At 34.5% G+C, this 25885-nt stretch overlaps 2 protein-coding genes across 18 annotated transcripts in view; both read left to right on the top strand.

Annotated features, from left to right (window-relative positions):
* The window catches only part of LOC140667951 (bromodomain adjacent to zinc finger domain protein 2B), a 157675-nt gene extending 137506 nt beyond the window's left edge, over positions 1 to 20169 (top strand). For 4 of the 17 annotated variants that reach the window (XM_072896376.1, XM_072896381.1, XM_072896382.1 and 1 more), the window contains 17 exons: positions 534 to 1133; positions 5201 to 5266; positions 5418 to 5462; positions 8184 to 8237; positions 9239 to 9437; positions 9568 to 9687; positions 9786 to 10359; positions 10590 to 10809; positions 10889 to 11660; positions 11722 to 12003; positions 12093 to 12591; positions 12893 to 13244; positions 14314 to 14435; positions 14543 to 14684; positions 14810 to 14940; positions 15756 to 16040; positions 16273 to 20169. In XM_072896376.1, coding sequence (XP_072752477.1) covers positions 534 to 1133; positions 5201 to 5266; positions 5418 to 5462; positions 8184 to 8237; positions 9239 to 9437; positions 9568 to 9687; positions 9786 to 10359; positions 10590 to 10809; positions 10889 to 11660; positions 11722 to 12003; positions 12093 to 12591; positions 12893 to 13244; positions 14314 to 14435; positions 14543 to 14684; positions 14810 to 14940; positions 15756 to 16040; positions 16273 to 16450 — 4641 coding nt within the window. In that variant the 3' untranslated portion in view covers positions 16451 to 20169. The remainder of the gene's footprint in view (positions 1 to 533; positions 1134 to 5200; positions 5267 to 5417; positions 5463 to 8183; positions 8238 to 9238; positions 9438 to 9567; positions 9688 to 9785; positions 10360 to 10589; positions 10810 to 10888; positions 11661 to 11721; positions 12004 to 12092; positions 12592 to 12892; positions 13245 to 14313; positions 14436 to 14542; positions 14685 to 14809; positions 14941 to 15755; positions 16041 to 16272) is intronic. The other 13 variants (XM_072896379.1, XM_072896391.1, XM_072896385.1 and 10 more) reach the window with 11 other exon arrangements.
* Positions 20170 to 21011: 842 nt separating this feature from the next.
* LOC140667609 (NAD kinase 2, mitochondrial) lies at positions 21012 to 24071 on the top strand. Its single transcript, XM_072895715.1, has 6 exons — positions 21012 to 21160; positions 21938 to 22235; positions 22412 to 22735; positions 23074 to 23155; positions 23246 to 23510; positions 23614 to 24071. Exons 1-6 carry the CDS (start codon positions 21013 to 21015, stop codon positions 23844 to 23846), a joined length of 1350 nt encoding a protein of 449 aa, XP_072751816.1. The 5' UTR covers position 21012; the 3' UTR covers positions 23847 to 24071.
* Positions 24072 to 25885: the final 1814 nt, after the last annotated feature.

Below are 25885 nucleotides of genomic sequence, written 5' to 3' on the forward strand. Positions count from 1 at the left end.
AAATTGGCTTGATCAAAATTATATATACTTTAGTCTTTTTTAAAGACGGAACGCGGAGTTCATAAAATTGCGATTACTAAAGCAATTAATGTGAACGCGATAATAATAGAAAAAACTGCGCTTGCAGAATTAATTTTCCGATAATATCATTTTATTGTTTAATTTTGTTCATATAAAATATTCGGTAGCGAGAAATTTTAAATATGATATTTTAATCTCGGGAAGGAATATTATTCTTTATATAATAATATACATATCTTATGTATATATATATGAGAGAGAGAAAAATACAGTTTATTCTTACATGATTTAATTTATCATATATTATATGATCCATTTGTGGTTCAAAATTGAATACTACTCGTACACGCAACGACTAGTATTCGCCTAAAGTGACCTCCGCGTATCGTCGCATTCCAATCCCAACCGATTGACCGGCGAGCCGGTCGCATGTGGTCGTTAAACGATCGTTTTTCTTTCGATTAACGCGATCGATTATATATTGGGCATCCCTGAAACCACCACCAACGCAGGGTCGAAAGCGGCTCGCGTTCACGATCAAGCAGAAAATGAAGATCATCCAAGAGATCGAGCGCGGCAAGAGCAAGAGCGATGTGGCTCGTGAACTGGGTCTGGCGAGCAGTACGGTCGCCACCATCTGGAAGAATCGCGAGAGCATCGCCGAGAGCTGGCGTAACCGGGACATGATGCAGCAGTCGGACATCGAGGATGTGCCGTCGAAGAAGCCGCCGCCGCCGCCCGTGCCGTCCATGTCGTCGTCCCTCGCGTCGACGACGCTCTGTACGCCGGCGGCGATGACGATGACGACAACGACCGCGATTACGACGACGCCACCGCCTCCGTCAGTCTCTGGCGTGGTCGTGGTGCCGCCGCAGGTGCAGGTGGTATCGCCGGTAGTGCTGCCGCCGCCCCCGCCACCTTACCCCACCTTGACCCTGCCGCCGGCGTCAGCGGGCTTGACATCATCCACGCAGCAGACAACGTCGCTCACCTCCTCGTTGAACCCGTCATCTACCACCACGTCATCGACCGGCACGACGACCACGATCAATGTGCCGTCGGACAATATCCAGCAGGCACAGACCCAGACGCAGAACCAGGAACTTCTGGAGGTAAGATGTCGTATGACGCATCCCCCGAACCCTCCCCAGAATCATCTTGTTTGTCCCGATCTTGCCCGCTTCCTCTCTCGTATTCCCCATTGTTTTCCTCCTTTACGCGATATCTCGAAGTTCGGTACATCCGAGCAAATTATACATCACTAGAACCCATCATCGAATCTACATCATATTCACTAATGAATGTTGTCATATTGTCTTGTGAGAGTCGTTATTACTCTTCCGGATGTCCCTGTCTTCCATTTTGGCTTTAATATCTTCCGCGATCCGGATACGATTTTTGAAAAAAGGGCGAAGAGATCCCGGAGGTAAGAGTTATCGGAACCGGGGGTGAGTACACCCGTTCGCGGTTCGCGATTTTATTTTGACGTGTGTTTTCGCTGGGCGAAACAATTATAAAAGTTTCCCATACTTTAACGCGGAATGTCGTATAAATTTTATCACTTCACGTCAGCTCTCGTCGTCTCTTCAACGTTTGTAATTAAATAATAATCGTCAGCAAATCGTCTTAATGAAAAAAGTAATTTGTAACTAATTATCTGATGAATTCGGTTTTGGTTTTACATACATCTGTGTCGACAAAAATTTTGAAATTTTTCAAAAAATACCTAAGCGACGAATATGTATATTTCAAGGTCAATATTATTCGCGTTTGAAAAATAACTTGAAACTATAAAAACAAACCATTTGTAGAACACGGTTTAGGTCAATGCATAAAATTCCGTCTCTCTCAAAGTTTTCAATGTCGATTGCCACAAATGTGATTCGCGCAGTCGAAAGTTTCGCGATATTTTTTCAGTCATAACGTTTCACGATTCTTCGAGCTCTCTTGCTATAACATTCAGAAGTTTTTGTCGAGGTGAAGAGACGAGCCTGTAACTGACGTCACGCGAATTATCGGAGCATTTCCGCCTACTATTTTATGACATCATGTAGTGATAAAAAAAAAACCGGGAAAATACAGAACACACACACACACACACACACACACACGCACACACATACACACACACATATACACATACTTGCATATAGATGCTCTCCACCGTGCTTCCGTAGAATTGAAATTGAACATGATCAGCGGATGGCCGATCTCTTCGTCCGGCCAAGCGGATTTCGGAATTTCGTTTTTAATATTTTTATTAATCTTAGATTTCTCAATTAAATTTACAGGCTTACAAATTGATAAAACCATCATATTTTTGCCAATCACGAATAATTTTTAAAAATTATGTCATGAATAAATTTTGAAAATAAAATCGCTATGAAATAGATGCTTGTATCTCTTCATATCTGACATATATGACATCGTTACTTTAAGCGATTTTAATCTTCAGCATTATTTTTCGTTTGAATGTTCAATAAAAACTTCAACAAAATTACAATACACAACACATCTACATTCGTTATGATCCCATTTTAAGGCATTTGACATTGAGGTACAAAAGCACGGGCGCGTGATATAATTAAAATAAAATGTCGAAATTGGAACTCAATAAATTTATTATTAATTCATCAATTGATCCTGACGAAAGAATAAATTGTTGGAAAAGAAATCCGAAATCCGCCGAGAAGATTGTAAAAAGAAACTATCGATGTGTGTCAATCTCGAGTTCTCGTTGGCAAGCGTAATCTTTTCCCAAATCGACGACGGAGAAGCGCGATCCATCGAGAATCACGGGATATTAGATCGACACTGTGATCGAGGCACGTTAAGGCTGACGATATATACGTAGGCACGATATATAAATATGATAATATATGAACCGACTGTCGCAATGCTATCCTGTGCCTAGCTTCTCCTGTCACTATACAAAATAACAGCTAGCTACATGATTATCCAGCATGCCATATTTCTCGAACACCTGTCTCTACGAGTATATTCGAATATTCGCTATATAAGTATTTGAAAGCTTTCCTTTACCTTTTTATTGTATTGCGAACGAAAAAGCGACAAGTGAACTCGCGTAATAAATGTGATACTTACTCAATCTAATTGTTATATATACATATATATATACCTATACTTTTATATATATATATTTATAAATATATACACGCATTATACATATTTCCTATATACTATGTATTATCTACTGTAATATTTTATATTCATAGGTGAAACAACACATTAGCCTAATGTTTTATCAGCTTTTAAGCAACGGTACATATATACGTACCATTTGATATAATATGTGCATACATAGGCGAGTATATTTGCTTGGCTCCTTGCATGCACGCTAAGGTTTTTCACTTTTTCACGTATTCTTCTACTTCTCTACGATTTTTTATAATGGTGTTGGTTTTCACATAACGCTTTCTCGTTATATTCTCTCATAATCTTTCTTCTATTTATATAATAATTAAGTATATACAATTATTTCACAATTCGTGTTTTTTGCTGTCGAGTTCACATTCACAAATAATAATTCACGAGCGAGTCGTTCTTCGTTATGCTTGGCTGCTGTATTGGCGTATATACGCGCCACTCTACTTTTTTGGTGGAGTTTTATATTAAATCTCGCATGCCTTTGCTATTCTTTCTCTCTCTCTCTTTCTCTCTCTCTCTCTCTCTCTCTCTCTCTCTCTCTTTCTCTCTCTTTCTCTCTCTTTATACGAGGATTTTTGAGGACCGATTGCGCTGATTTAATATGCAATGTTTATCGGTATGTAGAAAAACTGAGCGTGCGTTATTCCGCGACTGCGACATTTCGATGAGCTTAGCATATCCGATGACAAAGAATCCATGAGAACGCGATGATCGGATCGCCGAGTCGACGGGAATAAAAATTAACTATGCGTGCATTTTTCCCGGAGTAGAGATATATATAATAGATTTAGAATTTAGCATGAGCGTAGTCGGGAAGGATGTAATTTACAATTTGAAGGCTCAGTCAAAAACTGGTATAGTCTAGTTTTGCAAACTAATATGTATTGTACAAGGGATGAAAATTTCTAAAATTTCTAAAATTTCCAAAATTTATAAAAACCTTATTTCCAATTTAAATTCAAAGTGAGATTAATCAAAGCTATTTAATACTTAGTTAAGCATTGTTGAATACTAAAAAATAATAAACCCATTTATTATGAAAATTTGCATTAAAGAAAGATTGACTTCAAATTCGAATAATGTGTCACTAGAATGTAACCACTCACATATTAATTTCCGGCTACATTCCCGAATTCTAGAGTAGTGCTTAACCCCTGTTATTGATCTGTGCTATTTAGACATCGCTTTTCACACGTAGCCTTCGAATCACAATTACACTACGAACGTCACGAAATCAAAATGAAAACTCGTAGAAGAAAATTATCCTCCACAAATAACAGACTTGTCGAGCTAGCTATTCCAGTTGCCCGTCGACGAAAATCTATTTCCATCTAAAAAACGAGAAATCGTAACGCGAGAAGCGAAGATCGAGACGGACACTTTTAAAAAATCAATAACGTTAATTTCTTCCATGAAATATATTTATGAATGTCAATAAAAATTCATTGATGCAACAAGTAAATCTAGAGAAATGAATTACTGAAATTACAATGTACTTTCAGCAACTTTACACAATATAAAATTTTCAAAAATTGACTTTAAAAATTTTTTTAAATTATTTTACAACATAAAACTTAAATATCTCCCTCATATAGATTGCATATATTTAAGATAATTTTTTTATTAATTATATTAGCTCAAGTGTAATAATAAAATAATATATATATATATATATATATATATAATTTTAAAAAAGAGATGTAATTATTTTATACCGGACATAATCAAATCGAGATATGAACTGTAGTAACAAAATTGAATATCTTCTTTGCTCTCGCAATCCCCTCGATCGTCGCTGATGACTAGTAAAAGATATATTAATTACAAGTCCAGTTAGCTAGCTAATTATCAGTATCGATAACGAGATAATAGTTTTTTTCGTCCGCCGGAACAATGTCTCTTTCTCTCCGTAAATTTCGAGTAATTCTGCGAACGAGAACAAAATTGCCTAAGTTTTCTCCTGATAAATATGATTACGGATGCGAGTGATGTGTGTATGGCATGTACGCAGGCGCGGAAAAAACGGCAGGAAGAGGTGGAGAAGATGCGACTGGAAGAACAACAAAGGAAGCAACAGGTAATTCAATAATCGTTATTATGTTAATGCTTGTCCTGTTCTTTTTTAATTATCTCGTAAAATATAAAATTCTCACGTGAAATTCCCGCGGATGATCACGTACTACCATGTATTTCTACAAAATTATATTAAAGAATTTTTAATTTCTCAGGAACGAGAACTAAAACGGCAGCAAGCGGTCATGCTGAAGGAACAGGTGAGTCTTTAATTTAATATGAATCCTTCCCCGTTAATCGTGTCGTCGTTGTAGATTAGCGTGTGCGTATGTGTGAGTGTGTCTTTCGTAGATGTAGAAGTATTTTATTTTACTTTTATCATCTGTGTTGTTTTCCGTTTATTTTTACGATATAAGATCGAAATTGATTTTCTATTTTATATAGGAGTAGAATAACAGAAAAAAGAAAGTTTCTTTTTTTTCTAGAAAGAAAATTTGTACAAAATGAATATTTTAAATATTATAAATATGTAAATACGGAATCATATTTTATATGATACACACACACATTATTAGATTTTTTAATTGTCACAATTATAAATTCATCTATTACAATTATAAATTTGTTTTTACTTAAAACAAGATATATCCCAAAAATTTTTACTAGTAGTAGAAATTTTGTGTGTAATTTGTATAAAGAAAAAATTAAATAAAGCCTTTTAAAATTTAAATAAAACATTAAAAAAAAGTAAGCAAATAAAAGTCAAGCGCATTTAAATGCGCAAATTATTTTATTTAAAATAAACAATGTTAAGAATTTAACATATTCATGTTTGTAATACAAAATCAACGTTTTGATCAATTTTTGACTCTCTTCAATGCAGATTTACAAAGTAAACTATGTTCGTAGATTCAATAAGTAAAAAAATACGTAAAAAATATTGTAAATGAGAAAATACTTTATAAAAATTCGATTATTATAATGTTATTATAATTAAAAAATTTAATTAACACGCTCCTTTCTAATTGGTAGTTAAAAAATAATATAATAAATAGATTAAAATATATTTAAAATGTATAATAATATATTAAAAGGCAAAAACAGCCTCAATTTGTACAGATACTGAATGTTTACATTTGGCTTATGCAGATGTAATAGATAGATTGCCTAAACTTTGAATATTGTCAATATTTGTTTTGTATATGCACATATTTATTACCTATCCCTTATTACTGTGATTTATTAGTCGTGTTACCACCATCAATCCATCGATAATTACGGCAATTACAAACCAACTAAAAAAATAGTTGTATTGTGGTAATAATCGCTAGCCAAATTCTGCCATGACATACATACAAGGTATTAAGAAATTATAAGATTTCTTTACGCTCTTTCACTAATTATTTTTTAACAACTCTGATTGATAAAGGTTTGTTCTTTACATATATTTTCAACAAAACATGCGTCGCAACCTCCTGGCCCATCAATTAAAGAGGAGTATATTAATTAAATTTTTAAATTACTAATAATCGTACGATAAGACAACTGATATTGTATCAAATTTTTATAAAGCGTTTTCTCTTCATTTATAATATTTTACATTTTCGACATATCTTTTACTTAGTAAATCTGCGCTGAAGAAGATAAAAAAATCGACCGAAACGTTCGCTTTGTATTAGAAATATTAATATGTAAATTCTTAAGATTGTTTATTTTAACTAAAATAATTTGCGCATTATTTACTGCGTTTTGCTTTTATTTGCATTTTTTGTTAATGTTTTGTAATTTGCATGCAATTTTTCCGTAGTAATACTTGTATTCAAAAAGTAATTATTAAATTCTTTGATATCGTAAATTAAAAATTAAAAAGACTACTATTTTTACTTAATCTGGAGAACAAATGTTATCAAAAATACATATAATCTGTAAAGATAAAATTGATATATATAATATTCTATAGTTATACCGGTTTTTTATTATTTAAAATTTTACGTTATGATCTTTTATTAAGATTTAGTTATGTCATCATTTTGAGGTACTATGTCTTATTTTGGGAACAAGAAACTCAAAGTTCTTATTATTTGAAATATCGTAATTACGAATGCTATATAAAACTATATGATAATTAAACTGTAATTATATATAAATCCTGATGCACATCCATTTAATATATACGAAGAATATTATCATTATTTTACTTGTCACTTTAGCGATTAGTATTCAATTTACATTGTAGACATTCACAAAGATCTAACAGTGTATTTTAGATCTATAGCTCTAACAAGCTAACTCTTTAGTTATATTATCAATATTCATCAACATGAAAAAATAAAATTGCTAATGCGATTAATATACCATTTTCGGAGTGGGGCGGGGGGGGGGGGAGTGTAATTCATGGCATATACAGAATGTTCAATCTTCATCCTTAAAAGTTTTAATCACAGATCTGGTGTATTTTGAATTAATTTTTAGCGAGGATTCTCGCATGAGAAAATCTAAAAGATAATATGTACATTAAATACAAATTAAATAATATTTACAAGTTAAATTGTTTAAATAGATAAAACTTAAATTTTTATTTAACTCAAACTTGAGATTAAAAATTTATTAGAAATTCAACTAGTAATTATATATTTAATTAGCAATGAAATATTTTTAAATTAGACATAATAAACATTTTACGTTTAATTGTCTAAATCAAGTTTTTCTGTCAAAATTAAGTAAGTTTGCAAAGATGAAGATGAAACACTCCGCTTTCATTTAGCGCGCTCGCTTTACTCTTCTAAAAATCCAGGAAAAATAAATTCGACATAACATTTGCCCGCATTATCCAACAATCTTGTCGCGATTTAATTGTGTGACAAAAAGATAGCTGATAAAAGTAGGAGAACGTCTATACGTTAGAGAGCGAGAAAGATTGTTAGATGGAGCGTAATGGTGTTTGGAGCACTAGTGGATTGTGGATGTGTTTTGTGCCGCAGATGTACATGCAGGAGCTCACCAAGCAGCGCGAGATACTCTACACCGTCGAGCTGGTATGTCATATACCCAATCTAGCATCTAACGGAACGATATTAACGAATTAATAATCGCTCTTGTAACTAACTCGCACAGTTGTCATCGGTTTTCCGTTACATCGAGTCTTGACGAGCATTACTATAAATTTAATGTAACTGCCTCTGTACGCGAACGCGATTTGTGCTAAGTTAACGTACATCACCTTTGTCTGTAACGCGAATCAACATTTTACTCATTTCGCATCTGCTTCAGCTTTCACAATCATTACAACTTACATCTTGTAAAGACAGACGTTGTTCCAAGTTCAGAGTTAAAAACAAAAAAAAAAAAAACAGATTTCTCGCTTGTTTTGTCCTATATTAATGGTACTTGATAGAAAAACTTACCTTGAGATTTTTGAAAACTTCAGGATTTATTGAGAGAGAAACACTCGAGTAGTTCAGATGACATTAGATCTGTTTTGCACGGTTTCCTCTTCGCGGTATAAGAAGCGATACCCGGGCCGTATGATTCTTCCTATGATTATCAATGCATCGGTTTGATGATAATGTAATATGTAGTGCGTGAAAGTATTTGGGACGGTAGTAGAGTTTGCCCTATTACCTGTGCGTGCCACAAATACAGAGTGAAAAATCATTAAGGAACTATGTATGTATATATATCATTTAATTAAAATATTTATTTGTATAAACAATTAAACAGACGTTATATAATAAATGGCCAAAAAAAGTGTAGCATACCTTCTCCATGAGAGAAATTTTTAATAATTTTTCAGAATATATCGTTTTCAAGGAAGTTTACCCAAAGTGCTCATCAAATAGTAATATTTTTAGAAAAGAATAAAATTCTTTAGCTGATTTTTCACTCCATATACACTGCGCTTTTTTTTGGTAACGGAGAGTCTTCGTACATTACATTCGTCTTCGTATAATTTTGTCTTGATTTGATATTATCTGCATGAGTGCGTTAATTAATTTCACATGCGTCACTGTGGACTAACGATGGACAACGATCGTAGGAGAGGGAGAGAAGGAGGCAACACATGGCCTTAGTACGTGCGCTGGAAAATCGTCGAAAGATGGAGGAAAAGGAGAAGAAACGTCTGGAAGCTAGGGCTGAAAGAATAGCGACGAAGGAAAAGCGGGCAGAACAGAGGAGAGTCGAAATGGAGTTGATCGAACAGATTCGCAAGCCCGTCGAGGATATGGAATTGACAGGTGCGCGAACAAATAAAGATTCGATCGATCTCACGCGATGAGAGTATTGTCATCGTTATGTCTCGTAATGAGCTGAGAACTTGAGCGCCAAGAATGCAAGTTTCTGACTAACGAGGGTACAATTTTTCAGATCACAGATCACTGCCAGAACTCAAAAGAATACCTGGACTTAAGCTCTCCGGACAAGCGTTCGCGGACATTGTCATGGTCTTCGAATTTCTACACAATTTCGGGGAGACTTTAGGATTTGGTGAGGAAGCTTAACACGACATATTACATACACGTCAGAATAAAATCATTTGTTACTTTATTTAGGATTGATCGTATCAATGTCGGTTCTTTTTCTAGACATGGAATCGTTACCGAGTCTGAAGAGCCTTCAACTCGCTCTTCTCAATGATGAGGAAGCCGAGGAGGAGATGCTGTCGGTTATGACGCATCTGTTAGTGTGCGCCATCGAAGATCCAGGAATCCCGCAACCAGCCAGACACACCACAGGTTTGGGTCAAAGTTTACGTCAAGCTGACATCACTCACGCCAATATCAGCGAAGTACTGCGAATTTATCTGTACGCAAACGCGACCGGCGAGGTGAAGGCTTTGACGGGGGTGTGCCTTGAACGTGAGCGCGACAAGAAGTTCGCCGATCATCATCAGAACGGCGGCGACTACGCTTCAACCTGCTCGGGAAAAAACGCGCAGTTCTACGAGCATTTACATAACAACGAAACGTGGAGGATGTCAGAAAGATTGCGAGATAAGCCTTTTCTAGCGTTGAACCCGACTCATAAAGCGCAAACGCTCGCTTTTCTCTGTAACGAGCTGCTGCAAAATAAAGCTGTGATCAGACAGATAGAAGGTAGCCTAGAAACAGTGGCTCAGCTGAGGAAGGAGAGATTCGTATTGGATACTAAGATTAGAAAGTAAGTTGTATTGTATGAAGATGATCGAACAAAAGTTGAAATTTATGGAATAATAATATTAAAAGCTGTTTTTATTTATTTATTATATATTTATATTTTATTTAAAAAAGTATTATAATTATTATTATACATTATTATATTAAATTGTTTAAAAATTAAATATCTATTAAAATGCAATATTTCATAAGCTATCTTGATACTATTCTTTATTGTTGTTTATGTTTACACAGACTTAGACAATTACATGGTCGAAAAGTCCGGATGGAGGCTGTAGGTGTCATCGTGAATAAGATTGGCGATACAATTACTATTGAGAAAAAGGAAGGCGAAGAAGAAAACAATTCTACACCGGCGACTGTGGGTACGACGCCTACACCGGATGAGATTCACCACGAGGATGAAGTAGAAGATATGTCTGAGAACGAGAGCGAAGGCACTCAGCCAGAAGAAGTATTATAAAACATTGATTTAATTGACTTGAAAATTTATTTTATTGTACTATATATAAACAAAATTCAAATTTTTACAGGAGGAGGACAAAAATCTGTCTGGCGAAGAATTGGGTAAGAAATTGGATAAACTTTTGAAGCAATCGGAGGAGCAATTGCAGAAATTGAACAGTTCGTCGAAACAACTCCGAGCGCATATCTTCGGTCAAGATAGGTATTGGAGAAGATATTGGGAGTTGGCATCCGCCGGCGGCATCTTTGTGGAAGCTATGGAGAGCGCCGAACCGGAAATTCTCGAACTCCAAGCCGAGCTGGACGAAAAGTACAAAAATATGCCAGTGGAAGAGAAAGCCGAGGAGAAGTCAGAGAGCGAAAGCAAGAATTGTGAAAATCGCGAGAATGAAGCGCCAAATGAAGGCAAGGATGAGAAGAAGCACAATTCGAACGAGCATGATGTGGATATGAAATCTTACAGTGGCGATAAGATGAAATCTGAAGTAGATGAGATCAATTATAAAAAGGAGCCTGTGCAAAACTGTGGCTCAGGAAATTCCGAAAAGATGGAAGAGGAGAAAAGGAATAGGAACAACGATGTTGATGGTACGATGACAGATGCGAAGACAAATGTCACGTCTGAAGAAATAAAACAGGAGACAGAAGTAGTCAATATGGATATCGATATGAAAACCGAGAAAATAAAGAAGGAGAACGAGGAGACGGATGAAGATATGACGAAACCTCTAGTGAAAACAATGGAAGACAAGATCGTCGAGACGATACCGAATGGTGACAAATTCAACCACATCAATAATCTGCACAACGGGAAAGAACTCAATGGTTCCTTCATTTCTAGTGAGTTTTTATAAATCCTGATATCTGGAACAGACTCTTCAATATTTTTAATAAATATTAGTCATGTCGATTATTTCAGACAGCAGCAATACCGAGCCTAATTGGTTTTCCATCTTACCGCGAGAGACGTGCGATACTCCGGGACCTAGCACTAAACAAATCTTTGGCATAGCCGAGCCGACTGAGTTGAGAATTCCCATATTCCCGCCGCCAGCCAGTCCGAGTTATGATAGATGCGACAGTCCAGCACCCCTGATTTTGACTCAAGATGAGGCAGCGCAATTGGAATATTTGAAGGTGCATGGTTTACCACCTCCTGGTGAAGCCAAGCCAGTACAGACAGGTAAATTAATTCACGAACATTAAAATAAGAATACGTGTATATATTCGGATATATGAAAGTGTTTTTCAATTTTTCAAACGATTTTACAGATCTGAGATACGGCTGGTGGAGAATAACAGATGTCGACACGTTCCAAGAACTCCTCGAGCATCTACATTCACGTGGTGTTCGTGAGAAGGAATTGAAGCGCACAACGTGGGCGACGATGGAGTCTTTCCTGGCCGTAACAGGTAAAATTAATGTTGATCCTGGTAACTTCGTCGCCACGGAACTTCAAGCGGAACCGGACGATCCTGACACGCCAGTTCCGAAGCCTGATAATCCAAGCGACTGGAGCGAGCAGGTTGCGCTACGTGTAGATGCCCAGCTATTGGAACAGGTGGAAGCCCTTGAAGACAAAGTGGCTAATGCTAGCATGCAAGTAAAAGGTTGGAAGCTTCCACCGCGAGCGGGAACTGAAGAAGCTGAAGAAATTGAGAAGTTGAACGAGATGGAGAAGATTAGCGCAGTCGAGCAGGCACGACAAAGGTTACTTTCCTTGGAGGCGGCTATAGAAAGAAGATATTTGAAACCACCTCTAGGCGTTTGGTAAGATAACTTCTCTTAATTATCATTTTTATTTTATGCTATAATTATATCATAATTTATATTATATTGAGAGATAATAAGAAACAAAGTTATACATACAAAAGAGGTCTTTAAAAATAACCAATAACAAAGACAAACATATATACAAAATACGAATAAATTTCTTTCTTCCTGTTAAATGGAATTCGATTAATTAGTATATCTTTTATTACTCTTATTAAATAAATTAGCATTTAAATTGAATTCTCTGATCTGTAATTAAAGAAAATCTATAATTAAATTGGTAATTGTAATTACGTAGTACCGGAGATCCCAACCTGGCGGCCCTCAAGGCAGAACAGGCGGCAGCCGCCGCCAACGCAAACAACTCAAATAACTCCGAACAGAATAACCAGGCGCCCGCACCGCCGGAGGAAACAACACCACGGGGTCTCAACACTTGGCGGGAGGCAACTGCGCGTGCGCATACATCGGCACAGCTTGCTATGGCACTCTACATGCTCGAGAACGGCATCGCTTGGGACAAGAGCATCATGAAGGCTGTGAGTCTAACAACAGCTAGAAAGTCGGTCTGCGCCAAGCTACGAAACCGCTGCGTCTCACTCAAAGCTACCAATCAGTACAAACAGCTATTGACTACTTCTCAGACCTCTGTGGGTATTCGCACTAACTTACTAACCGAATCGTCCTTTGCTGCTCCTGCTCCTATACCTAATATACCTTTGTCCTCTTCTGTTCGATGGCTCACAGAGAAAGCGTATGTCGCTTCGAATGGATATCGACAGGTGTCTATTCGATTCGATGATCGAGCCTAAACGATACGCTTTTCATTGCGACTGTGCTCTCACAATACATCCGCTTCCAATTTCATTCCAAAATTCTAATGTATATTGTCACGTGTGCGAAGAATATGGCAATGAAATTTGCATACATCCGTTGAATTTCGCTCTGTTCGCGCGACGCGCTTGCTTCATTCATCTTAATTTATGCGAATGCAATTGATAAACCAAAATTGATCCGCGCGTCTGTTGAGATGATTCCTATTCGTGAATTGAATATTGGGACGCATAATGTATATATGCATAAATTGCATAACGTATATATATGCATAAATTGCATAACAAAAATCAGAAGATAAATGTTAAAGAATGTACGTTTAATGGTGGTCAGAGTTTAACGTAACGGTTGCATGCAAAACTGCCGCTTACTATTTATATTCGTTTTCTTATTTTTATTATTTTTAATATCTTTGTTTTTTAGTTTTTACATTCTTTTAGCCCGCTTTTTCCTTTAGTGCATCCCGGAAAATCTTATTGCTATTTTTGTCATTCATGATTCATTTGTCATTCATTTGCTGTGGCTCACATTACTATTATGGCACGATTTAAGTTGTACTTATTATTATGTGACTGCATATAGCATATTTAGATTGAAAAATGTCAGAACTAAAAATTACTTGGCATTTATTATTTTAAATATGTTGCTATATATAAAACTTGTTTAATTGAGCTTTTATGATGACTATTTTTCCGCAACGCTATTCATAATTATATTTTGCATTGTGCCGATTAGATGCATACAAAGTTATCTGCATAGATTTTGTTATTGCGCTTTAAAAAATACTCATTTAACAATGCTGTAATCTTCATGCTATTCTAGCTGCCACATGAGAAATTAATCCTTTTAATTCACTTTTAAATGAGGAGTTTATTTCGGTTACAGAATTGCCAGTTTTGTCATAGTGGAGACAACGAAGATAAGCTGCTGCTCTGTGATGGCTGTGATCGTGGCTATCATACTTATTGTTTCCGTCCAAAAATGGAAAACATTCCTGATGGTGACTGGTAAGTGACGCAAATATTGTGTTTTATTACATTTTTCAGAATGCAGTCAATCACAATTTTATTTTACATTTAAAATTTTGCTCAAACTTTCCCTATTACTACTTCAGGTATTGTCACGAGTGTATGAACAAAGCGACAGGTGAACGCAATTGTTTAGTATGCGGAAAAAGAGCTGGTAAAAACCTGGTTCTGTGTGAACTTTGTCCCAGGGCTTATCACACCGACTGCCATAATCCTGTCATGCCAAAAGTAAGTGTGACTGTCGAAATATATCTTACATTTAAAGATTTCATTACCCGACAAAGTCAATTCTCGCGTATCTACAGGCATACATTTATATATGTATATATATGTATATTGTGCTCTGCTTGCAGATGCCACGAGGAAAATGGTATTGCTCTAATTGCCACAGTAAACAACCAAAGAAGAGAAATAGTAGTCGAAGGAGTCATACCAAAGGGGGAGGCACCAGAGAAAGTGAAAGTTCTGATCATCCACCAGCTAGGTGATTACGTTAAAACCAAACAAACATTGTCAAGTCGCTGACTTAATGACGTTTCGTGCGAAGTATATTAGAAAAAAAGCCATAATGAGATAATGATTCAATAATATTCAACGAACCGCAAATAGCGAACAATATTATTCCCGATTGAATAAAGCAATCTCACAAAATGAACGAACTATCTGTATACACTGTATTCATGCGATTACCGACTTAATCCTCGGCTCCGTGACACTATATTGCCGAGAATTCTTGTCGTCTTGAGGAACTTTACCTTTACTTTTACGCAGGGTGTTCCACGAGAAGCTGCTAGATCCCAGATCCAGTTTGTTCGTTTAGAGATAATTATATCGCTCTGATAACTTTTCCCAGTACCGAGCCAGTGGGTTTCATTTTTTCAATATTATTTTCTCAGATTTCTCTGTCGGGACACCCTGTACATTCATAATACATCGTTGTTGCCTAGTGTACTTGCGATCGCCGACTGTAGGGGGATGGGTATTTTCTCAGAAAAATTCGTCGTATAACAGTAGAGCCGCCTTCAGATCGTGTATGACGAGTCGGAAAAAAATGAGAGAGGGCGAAAGTGGGCGGAAAATAAAACGAAAAAAGTAATAGAGAGCGAACGAGAGACAGAGAGTCAAAGAGAGAACGCAAATATTTCATCGGGAGCAACGTACCCGTCTCAGCCGGACACACGATTGAATCGATATGCGATTCGTCCTTGCGCATTCGTCCAGAGGCTTTTTATGACGGGAAACCTCCTGCAAAACGGAAGTTAATCGTGCAAATAATTTCTCTGTTGTTTTGCGCCGCAGTCCAACGCCGTCAACGGCATCGAACACGCACGTAGAGGACGTCAGTTCATCGGAACCGGCGACTCCTACCGCTTCACCACGGAAGGAGGGTAACAATCGGACGCTCACGAAGAAGCAACAACGAGAGCTGGCGCCTTGTAAGATACTCCTCGAACAGTTGGAGCAGCAGGACGAGGCCTGGCCGTTCCTCCTGCCGGTGAACACCAAACAGTTCCCGACCTACAAGAAAATCATAAAAACCCCCATGGATCTCAGTACGATTAAGAAGAAATTGCAGGACTCTGCGTAAGTTGTCCAACACACGCCAGCGATTAATTAATTGAAAGTACTATCTTTAACTGCCTTTCCTCTCAAAATCACATTCCGGTCTTTAAGACAGACTTAGTAGAGCTAATACACACAGATCGATCGCAAAAAAAAAAAAAAAAAAAAAAAAAAAAAACCCTAACCGATCATCGTCAACCTTGGTCGGCATTGGAAGGCTGAAGTTTTTCACAACGAGTGCTTCTCGATGCAGGTACAAGTCTCGCGATGAGTTTTGCGCCGATGTCAGGCAGATGTTCATCAACTGCGAGGTATTCAACGAGGACGACAGTCCTGTGGGCAAGGCCGGCCATGGGATGCGCAGTTTCTTCGAAATGCGCTGGACCGAGATCACCGGCGCGCCACCCCCTCATCCACAAACGCATAGCTGAGGCTCGGTACGTTCGCGCAACACTTGCAACAGCTTTGCCCACTTCTACTACTAGGATATGCACACCACATCATCGCGCGATAAACCGACAGTCGTTGTCGTCATCGAAAGAGACTGATCCACTCCTCTACTTCCAAGCTACTTTGTTAGTCGGCCTCGTTCTAGTGGCCAATCGAATTTTCCATTGTAATAATCGCTACGAACGCTGGATACACTCGCCTATCGTATCATTCATTCTCCGCTGTATGCACTGTGACACGAGTGTGTTCCTGTATTTTATTTCTCTCTATTAGCACCACAATGGCGCAGTTTCGTCAAACTTATTCATTGTAAAGTATTATATGTGAGACATTCTTAGCCGATTCGGACACTCGGCTACGGTTTAACAAATCCTGGTAAAGGGAAGTGCTGCGAGAAGCTTCGCACTCTTTGGTCGAGATCTTAGTCTGCGATAAACGAGAGAACTTCTCAACATCGACGTGATTAATCAGATAAAAGCGCATCGTTTCGATCCCTACTGATTGGGGTGAAACAATGCGAATGGTCATTGTACTTACCTATAAACAAGTGAACATTTTGCCTAAGCGACTAAAATGTAATTTGCGATTGTATTATACAGGCTTAAATGCCGACGCGTCGTTGGCAAAAGAAATATTTTGCAAAGTAATAAATGTGAAAAAAAAGAGAGAGAGGTTATATATATAAATATATATAATAAATATATATAAATATATAAATATGAATATAGTGTGTATATGTATACACAGAATATATATACATATATTATACACGTCACACACACATGCATACACTCACACATCACCTTTGCCCAAATGAGCACATAAGGTGTGGGTATTATTCGCTGTAGAAGTAGACAGAACAATGAACACGAAATCGACGTTTGGATTAAAGAAAAATCTTAACACCGTTTCGCAGAACCATTTGATTTCTACATTCTTTGCATTTGGAGAGGGGGAGGAGGGTATCAGAGTTTATTGAATTAAAAGTATATATATGAAAAGGAATGTATGAAGTACGCAGAGCAAACTTTGTAACAAAGAGAAAAAAAATATTTATATTTTTACGCATCAGTATTTTAAAACAAAAACAAATATCCACTCAATGAACGTTATATTGGTTCGCAGATCTGGCAAATTAATAGACAAAATTGTCTATTATAATTATCATCTTAATATGAAGAAAATATGTGTGTTTAGTGATTTATTTTTATGTAGTTAATGCTTATTAATTGGAACGAAACACATGTTGAGCCTTGCGTACTCTGCATGTGAACAATTTATCGAAAATGTTATTGTCATTTTTGTAAAAAAAAAAAAAATGTAACGTCTGTCATTAGAATTTTCTGTTTGCTTGATTTTACATAATATAAAGAAAATTTCGTTTTAAATAGTATATGTATGAGCAAAAAAATGCAAAATCTTCCACTGCCGTTGAAGAGATTCGCATCACATTAATATTGTGTTAAACAAATATTTATTAAGTAGATATGGGAGAGATATCATTTCATTTGACACACGAATATTATTCGTTATCTATACGCGAAGTTGTAACATCCTTTTAGTTTCCCATTTTTCATTCATCAAATACCATAAAGTGAATGTCGTGAACGCGGATCAGCACATATATACACAGACACAAAATTAGACGTTCAGGGATATTATCGAAAATTATTGTTCAATTGTTAAATTAGTTAGCGCATCTCCGAAAATACGATCAACGTGAAGAATTATCCAGATGTAACGCAGTAAAAAGTACATTGCATGACGAACGCCTTCAAGAAATTGAATTTCTTCAAGAGTAATGAATGTGATTGTATTTTGATTGTCATTGAAAAACTAGATTTATATTCGCCACGCGATGCGTAGTATTATTATAATAAGAATTATCGCAATTTTGACCGCGCCAAGTCCAACGATTTAAATCTTACGCACTAATTCTCTCCCGTTTGTTGTGCGGAGTTTTCTAAGGGTGACGATTGGCGTCGATCATCTTTCAAAGCGAAATATCTTCGAAACGTCATTATAACATAAACGTAAAGAGATATATTACGCTGCGAACGATAGATGTGTCAGATATTAGTGAGAGTTTCTTCGATTATAATCAACCATGGTACCTTTGTAAGTATGACCATTTTACGCGAGACGGTGTCTACAATGTAACGAAAGCATTCACACTGTATCTTGTTTTGTATGTAATTGATGTACATTATTGCTCGTAATAGCGAATAGCTGGTAAATAATGAGAGAATAGAGGAAGGGAGAGTTCAACTGTAGTGTGACGTGCTAAATGATTACTGTTTAAAGAAAAAAAAAAAACATTCGTAGTGTGTAAAAGTATTAACTAGAGTATAAATGAGCGACGAAAGAAAGCGACTACGAAATAAAAGTTAATTGATAACGTTCAGGGTGGTGCGACTGGAACAGCGATGTCTCATCGCCGTAATTGAGAAACGAACATGCGGTAAGATCGTTGACGGAATTGCGCGATGACTACGAATTTTTTGTGACTTTTTTTTGTGTCCTAATGAGAAATAATTGTGACATGCTTTGTGTCAATAGGAAATAATTTTTTAGCTTTGTTCCTAAAGGCTTGTTGATTGTAATGTAGTCTCGCAAAAAGATGAAAGATTTTAAATGATCTTATGATTTCAAGAACTTATAAATTGTCAATATTAATGATCATTTATATCCACGTGATGTTACACATTGTATCGGATTTCGAGATCCATCGTGATACTTAGCATTATTAATTTGCGAAAATAATGGTATAAAACAATTCTATTCTACTTTTCTTTTTTTTTTTATTTTCGTTTCTTTCATTTGACAATTTTCAGACATGTGGTAAAAAGTATTCTGCACGGTCACGTAATTTCAGTCTACATAGAAATAGTAATAAAAATAATTATTACACTTTGTAATAGAGATAAGACCGATCATAATCGGAGAGAGAGAGAAAGAGAGAGAGAGAGAGAGAGAGAGAAAGAAAGAAAAAAAGAAAGAGAGAGAGAGAGAGAGAATAGAGAGAGAGAGTTCATGTATATACATATACCAATGTAAAAAATGAAAAGTGCAGATTATATGGGGCATTTTGTCGATCTTACCGATTGTTCTTAAAAAAGAGATACGCTGTGTCGCGCTTCGCATTGTCATACAGTAGCCGATACATTTAGACATCTCATACATTCAAACGACAAACCAACACACATAAAAATAATTTTTTAAAATTTAATTATTATTTAAATAGTACAGTTACATTGTTAGTACGTATAACGACGCTTTTTATACGAATTTTAGTTTTTAAACGTCGATCTTACGATATATATAGTATATATACATATAGTATATAATGATAAAATCAGAGAGACAATGGTAATAATTATAATAACTGATATCGATTATAATGGAGCGGATAAAGAGAAACGAAGGAAATACATGGAAAGAGAGAAAGCGAACGAGAATGAAAGGAAAAGAGAGAAAGGCAAATGAGAATGCATGCATGCGAGTGAAAATGAGAGAGAGAGATTTAAGTTAGATGATTGTCTATAGTATACACAAAGGCATAGGACGTTAGGTAACTTCGATGCTATTTAAACAGACTTAATTAATGTATTGCAAATGAATTAATAAAGTGTAAGCGAAGCGTGTATCTGTATAGTGCGACTTTTTTTTCTTTCGGCAATTATAATAAATTTTGGATAAACAGTGAACATTTCCTGACACCCAAATCCAAAATACAAAAGAATACTGTATACTGGAATACTTTTATAACGTTATTGAACTTAAAAGGTTTACTTTAAAATATTGACATACTTTCTTTGCAAACATAAGTATTGTTGTACTAATTTGGACTACATTTTAAATTGGACGTCATATCGCTTTTCTAATTTTTAACATTAATATCGTGTATATATAATCACTAGGTTTTAAAATCAGATTAAATAAAGGAAAAAGAGAGATCCACACGATATTTATTTTGAAAAATATATTGTTGAAATTTAATTTAGAAAGCAGGTACGAAAATTTGTTTATTTTATTTTCACCGACTTTATTTAATTTTATATCATTAAATTATTACAAGGATGATACAAATATAAAATTCAGAATATATAAGTAATTTTTGTCCTTATTGCTGAGATTCATCTGGTCACTCATAATCAGATTCAGTATATAGTAGTATAATAATAGTATATATGTATATAGTAAATATATATATATATATATAATATATGTTAAAGTGAAAAAAAATCACGCGCAGTTGCAATTAAAAATATGTAATAAAATATTAATGAATGTATATGTTTCGTACTTTTGAGATCCACAGTTATGGATCTAGCACGGACACGAACCATAATTTGTGGCTCTAGCACGGACGCGAACCTCTGGAAAGTCGATCCAGCTACGTAGTTCCACCTGCTCTAAAATCGATCCAGTTAGCGCCACTGTACCGCGATGAAAATTGGTTCCCTCAAAAACGGCTTCATGGCGCCTCTCAGGCGTCTCTCTGATACATACAGATAATTAATGTTCCGTCTATGTATTTTTCATGTCTATGACGAAAGGGAATTGGTTACCTGTCGAGTGTGTTGTGCGAAACTTTCGGAGTGACTTGTCATTCGCGATAGTTCGATATTACGCGCCAGAATACTTCAATCATCATGCGATGACGGTTTTTAATCTTGTTAAAACTGTCAGTAAGTATGACAATTCTCAACTGTGAGATCTAGGACTGATTGTTTACCGGCGGTTTCTTTTAATTTTCTTTGTGTCTGCAATTTTAGAAATATCCTATATTATACATATATTAATATCGCATGATTAGGCAATTACTCTTATCTCATATCTTTAAAAGATATAAATCAGCCAAAAAAAGGTGAAAGGCAAGATAATATTATAATTGAAAAATATTTTATCATGTATTTTATAACTGAATATTTTGTTCCTATTTTAATTTAATATATTCGAACATTATAAAGTGTGTCTTCTTTTTAGAAATGAATTTTTGTACATATTTGATACTTTTACAAAATAAAAACAAGGATAGTTAAGAACATTGCTTATTTATATTCAAAATTATAGCATAATATATAGGACATTTCTGAATAGCTACCCAGGTAGCACTGTTCGTTTTATAAACGTTTTCTAAACGTATCTAATACGAAAAGATACGTTTAGAAAACGTTATAAAACGTTTATTAAACGAACATGTGCTACTTGGGTATATTTTCCTTTCTTCTTTCTTATTCTACTAATAAAAGATAGTATATAAATATATGTCTATATATTATTTTAGAATTATAATCTTTAAATAATTTTATTTTAAATAATAAAATACACTGATAAAGTTATACATATATAGTTTAAAAAGATTCTATATTGATTCTGCAATTAATACTTAAAAATCATCTTTTAAATGCAACATAAAATTTAAGGCTAAATTAATTTAATATTTTATATGACTTTTTTTTTAGGAACACTGCAGCTTTTACAACCTCCATCTATTTATGGACACAAAGGTTTATGTATTTTCTTCCGAAATGAATCAAGTTTTGTGCCTAAAAAGGTACTTATTGTTGCAAAACTATCAAGATATCATTTTGAAAGATTACGGGAACCCGAGCTCGATGAAACCCAGTTAAAATTGAAACTAATAGAAAGAGGTTCAGATTATGAGGCTATGCTTACTAGTCATTTCGCCACCAATACTGTGAGAGATCAAGCAATTAAAATCTTGCGGAAAATGAATGTAGAATGGAAAGTAATAGATAGGTAGGCATGAATGAAAAAAATAGTGTTTTACAAACACAAAATTAATTCTGCTTTCTCAGATTTGATAGATTTCTAAAAATCATTTGCACACCAATTTGAATAAATTGCTTTTCTGTTCCAAATTAGAATACAAATGTTTATGAATTACAAGATAAATGTGTATCATACATTTTCAGAACTACCTTAGATCAGTCGCATTTTACATGGGCAGATTTAATCTTGCCAATTGGTGGTGATGGAACATTTCTTTTGGCTTCAAATTTAATATTTGATAATAAAAAACCTATAATAGGTATCAATTCAAATCCCGAAAAGTCGGAGGGTTATCTACTATTATCAGCGAAATATACGAAAAACATAGCAGAGATTTTCGAAATGTTAAGAGCAGGACATTACAGTATACTCATGCGAAGTAGAATTCGGACTACTCTGAAGGGAGAAGAAATATGGAAAGCTCCTTTTCATATGCACGAAAAAGGACGCATTGCTGGTATTGATAAGTATGTCACATATTAATATATATATTAATATTTTAATTAAATTAATATACATATAATGTTTTAATTAAATTATTACTCATTGATGTATATTTCTCTGATCGTAAACTTTATGTGCTTTTATTAAATTTATGATTTCATAAAATCATGTTCTATTTGGTAAACTTTGTTAATAACTTTTCATTATAATAACTTCTTAAGAGAGACTTGCTCCTTGGTACAAACTTTTGTACATTTCATTTTTACAATAATTTTGTTAATTGCGGTAAAAAAATTGAAAAAAGTTCTCTTTGGAGTAGCACTTGTGCACATTTACCATTAAATGTATTTATTATTTATAGGTTTTATGTAAATGAGAAATTTGAAGGCAATTCTAATGAATTACCAAAAGAAAGGCGTTTACCTTGGTTGGCACTTAACGAAGTGAGTTAATTGATGTTTTGTGATACATATTAATAGTCGAGTAATGTGACTTGCTTTTATACATATCTCAGGCTTGGTTTTCGTTGCTAGGTGTTTATAGGCGAAACATTATCGGCACGAACGAGTTCCTTGTTCGTAAAGTTCGATGAAGAGCAAAATTATCAAAAGGTGAAAGGTTCTGGTTTGTGCGTAAGCACTGGTACAGGATCAACATCTTGGTATAAATCTATAAACAGTCTGAGCTATCAAACTGTGCAAGAAATATTGAGCCTCATAGATACAAAGCGACAGTTTACCAATGATGAAATTGATATGGTCTGTTCAACATTTAATAGCAGTTTACGGTTTGATGCAGGTTAGTGTATGTACCATGACAACAAAAAAGAATATATATAACATATTTTATTCAAAAAGGGTGTATATATTTATATTCATTTATATTTATTGTATATTTACAGAGGATTCCAGACTGTGTTATTCCTTAAGAGATATGATAGTGACTGATGCACCATCCATTTCAAAGCACATATATCCTCGCGGTTTTTGTAAAAATATCACTGTGAGATCACAATGTTTCGATGCAAGCTTAATTCTCGATGGTGGAATAGCGGTTCCTTTCAACTTCGGTACCATCGCGGAAATAGAAACTTTTCCGGAAGACTCTTTGCAAACTATCATTCTTCCTGATTGAATCCATTATTAGGATACTTTTGAAAGAATATTTCATAGTAATACAAATATGGTAATAATTTGTTGTCATGTAAATAACGTTCTTACACTTTTTGTATTTTTTATAAAAAATAATTTCTTTAGAAAAATATTTATAGAACATAATATAATGTAGAATGTTTAACTGAGAGGGAGATGATGAAAATATTTGTTTATAATATATATCGGTATTACATACACATATAATGAAAAAATTTTTTAGAATACATAAAGTTACAAAAAAGTTTGATTAAAAAGCATTTCTAGCATCTATGTCTTTTAAAACCATATCTATAAATATATGTATATAAGCATTTAGTTAGAAAATGCCTAATATTGCCTTATATTGTTAAGATAAAATGGATAACATATATATACACATTAAATTATCTTATTTCATATTATAAGTGCTAATCCGAACAAAAACTAATATTAAGCTAGTATTGTTTTTTTTTTTTAATATACATATTTTTATAATACTTTAGCTTATAAATATAAAGCAAAAGCTTTATATAAATGTATCTTTGCTGTTCATTTAATTTGGTAAATCTAAATGTTTATTCTGATAAACAACTTTTCTATTCTGATAAATAAAAAACCTTATAATATGTTATACATAATTTTATAGCTATTAATTATCCGTTTATTTGGATCATTAAATATATCAATATGTGATCTATTTTTTGTTTTTTAAAATTATGGCTTACTATGTACTTTTCATACTATATGCATGTGTAAATTAGTAGTTTTGTTAGATATATGTACATAATATTAAAAAAAAAAAAAAAACATGATGGTGTCACAGATTTTATATCGTCATGATACACATCATTGACATATACATATATGGTTATAATAATTTATATCTAATATTTGTAATTTAAGTTATAATACTTATAATATTAATTATTATATTAACTTAATTATTTATAATCATTTATATATTTATATGTCAATGATACACATATATTTATATCTTGTCACATTAAGTTAGGTGCGCGTTGCCTGACTTCAGTTCGTATTTCAGACGCAAAAGTAGATGTATGCATGTATGTACATATGTATACGACACCAAAGAAATTTCATTGTTCCCTCTTGTCACTTGCTTATATTCGGTGATATAGATACGATACGAGATACAGATTTACAATACAGTAGTGTGGCCGAGGTGCGCGTTTCTCACGCGATGCACGTGCGTGACATTGTTTCGTTAAACAATTTGGCTGTGCGATCGCATCTATGAGCACTCTCAATTACAAAACGGTAAGGGATACAATGAGAAATAAAGTCAAAAGCGCGAAAATAATCGGTACGCGATACAGTGGTGCTTTTATCTTCACATGGTTGGTTTGACGTAAATATGTGCTCCTCTTTGTACGGTAAAAATGTGCGAGATTTGCTCCTTCATCGAGCTTTGAATTTCCTCTGCCTGCATCGCTCGACGAAGTAAACTTGAAAGTAAACAACTGTATACAGGATTTTGAGGTTAGGATGTCGAATTAACAATTTGCAATGTCGACGTATCGGTCCGAACGCAATATTCGTCCTTAATTTTTTTCAGCCAATTTATATTAAAAAGATTTGATATATAAAATATATTATATATTACATAAGTTTTATATCTGTTTTATAATGTAGGTTCTTCTTCATTAAGAGATAATTTTTACAGTTATCAGGATTTAATGTGTGTGTTGATAATACAATAAAACGAAAAAGACACACCCGTACAAGAAAATAAAGATAAAAAATTTCTAAAAATAAACTGAGAACTCGAATTACAAGCGAATCAATCGACAAATCGATAAAGCACTTATACAAAATCTATAATTAATATTTTTCATTTAATGCTGTCTTTTATAAGTTAAATATCTTTTAGTTGTTATACTATATTACAATAGAAAAAAGAGTCACATATCTCTCATAAGCAATGTATTTCGCTTTAATCTGCTATTGCGATATGTTATCATTAATTTCAATTGTGAAGATGTTTGTTGGAGTTGTGTTGTATAACATACATGTGTA

Source organism: Anoplolepis gracilipes, chromosome 7, assembly GCF_047496725.1.
Source record: "Anoplolepis gracilipes chromosome 7, ASM4749672v1, whole genome shotgun sequence".
NCBI classification, from domain to species: domain Eukaryota; kingdom Metazoa; phylum Arthropoda; class Insecta; order Hymenoptera; family Formicidae; genus Anoplolepis; species Anoplolepis gracilipes.

What these genes read in the sequence shown, in the direction of transcription:
- LOC140667609 (XM_072895715.1), top strand. Translation starts at nt 21,013, where the DNA reads ATGTCTATGACGAAAGGGAATTGGTTACCTGTCGAGTGTGTTGTGCGA. An exon ending in TAATCTTGTTAAAACTGTCA is followed by an intron (nt 21,161 to 21,937) that starts GTAAGTATGACA and finishes CTTTTTTTTTAG; the next exon opens with GAACACTGCAGCTTTTACAA. An exon ending in CGCATTGCTGGTATTGATAA is followed by an intron (nt 22,736 to 23,073) that starts GTATGTCACATA and finishes TATTATTTATAG; the next exon opens with GTTTTATGTAAATGAGAAAT.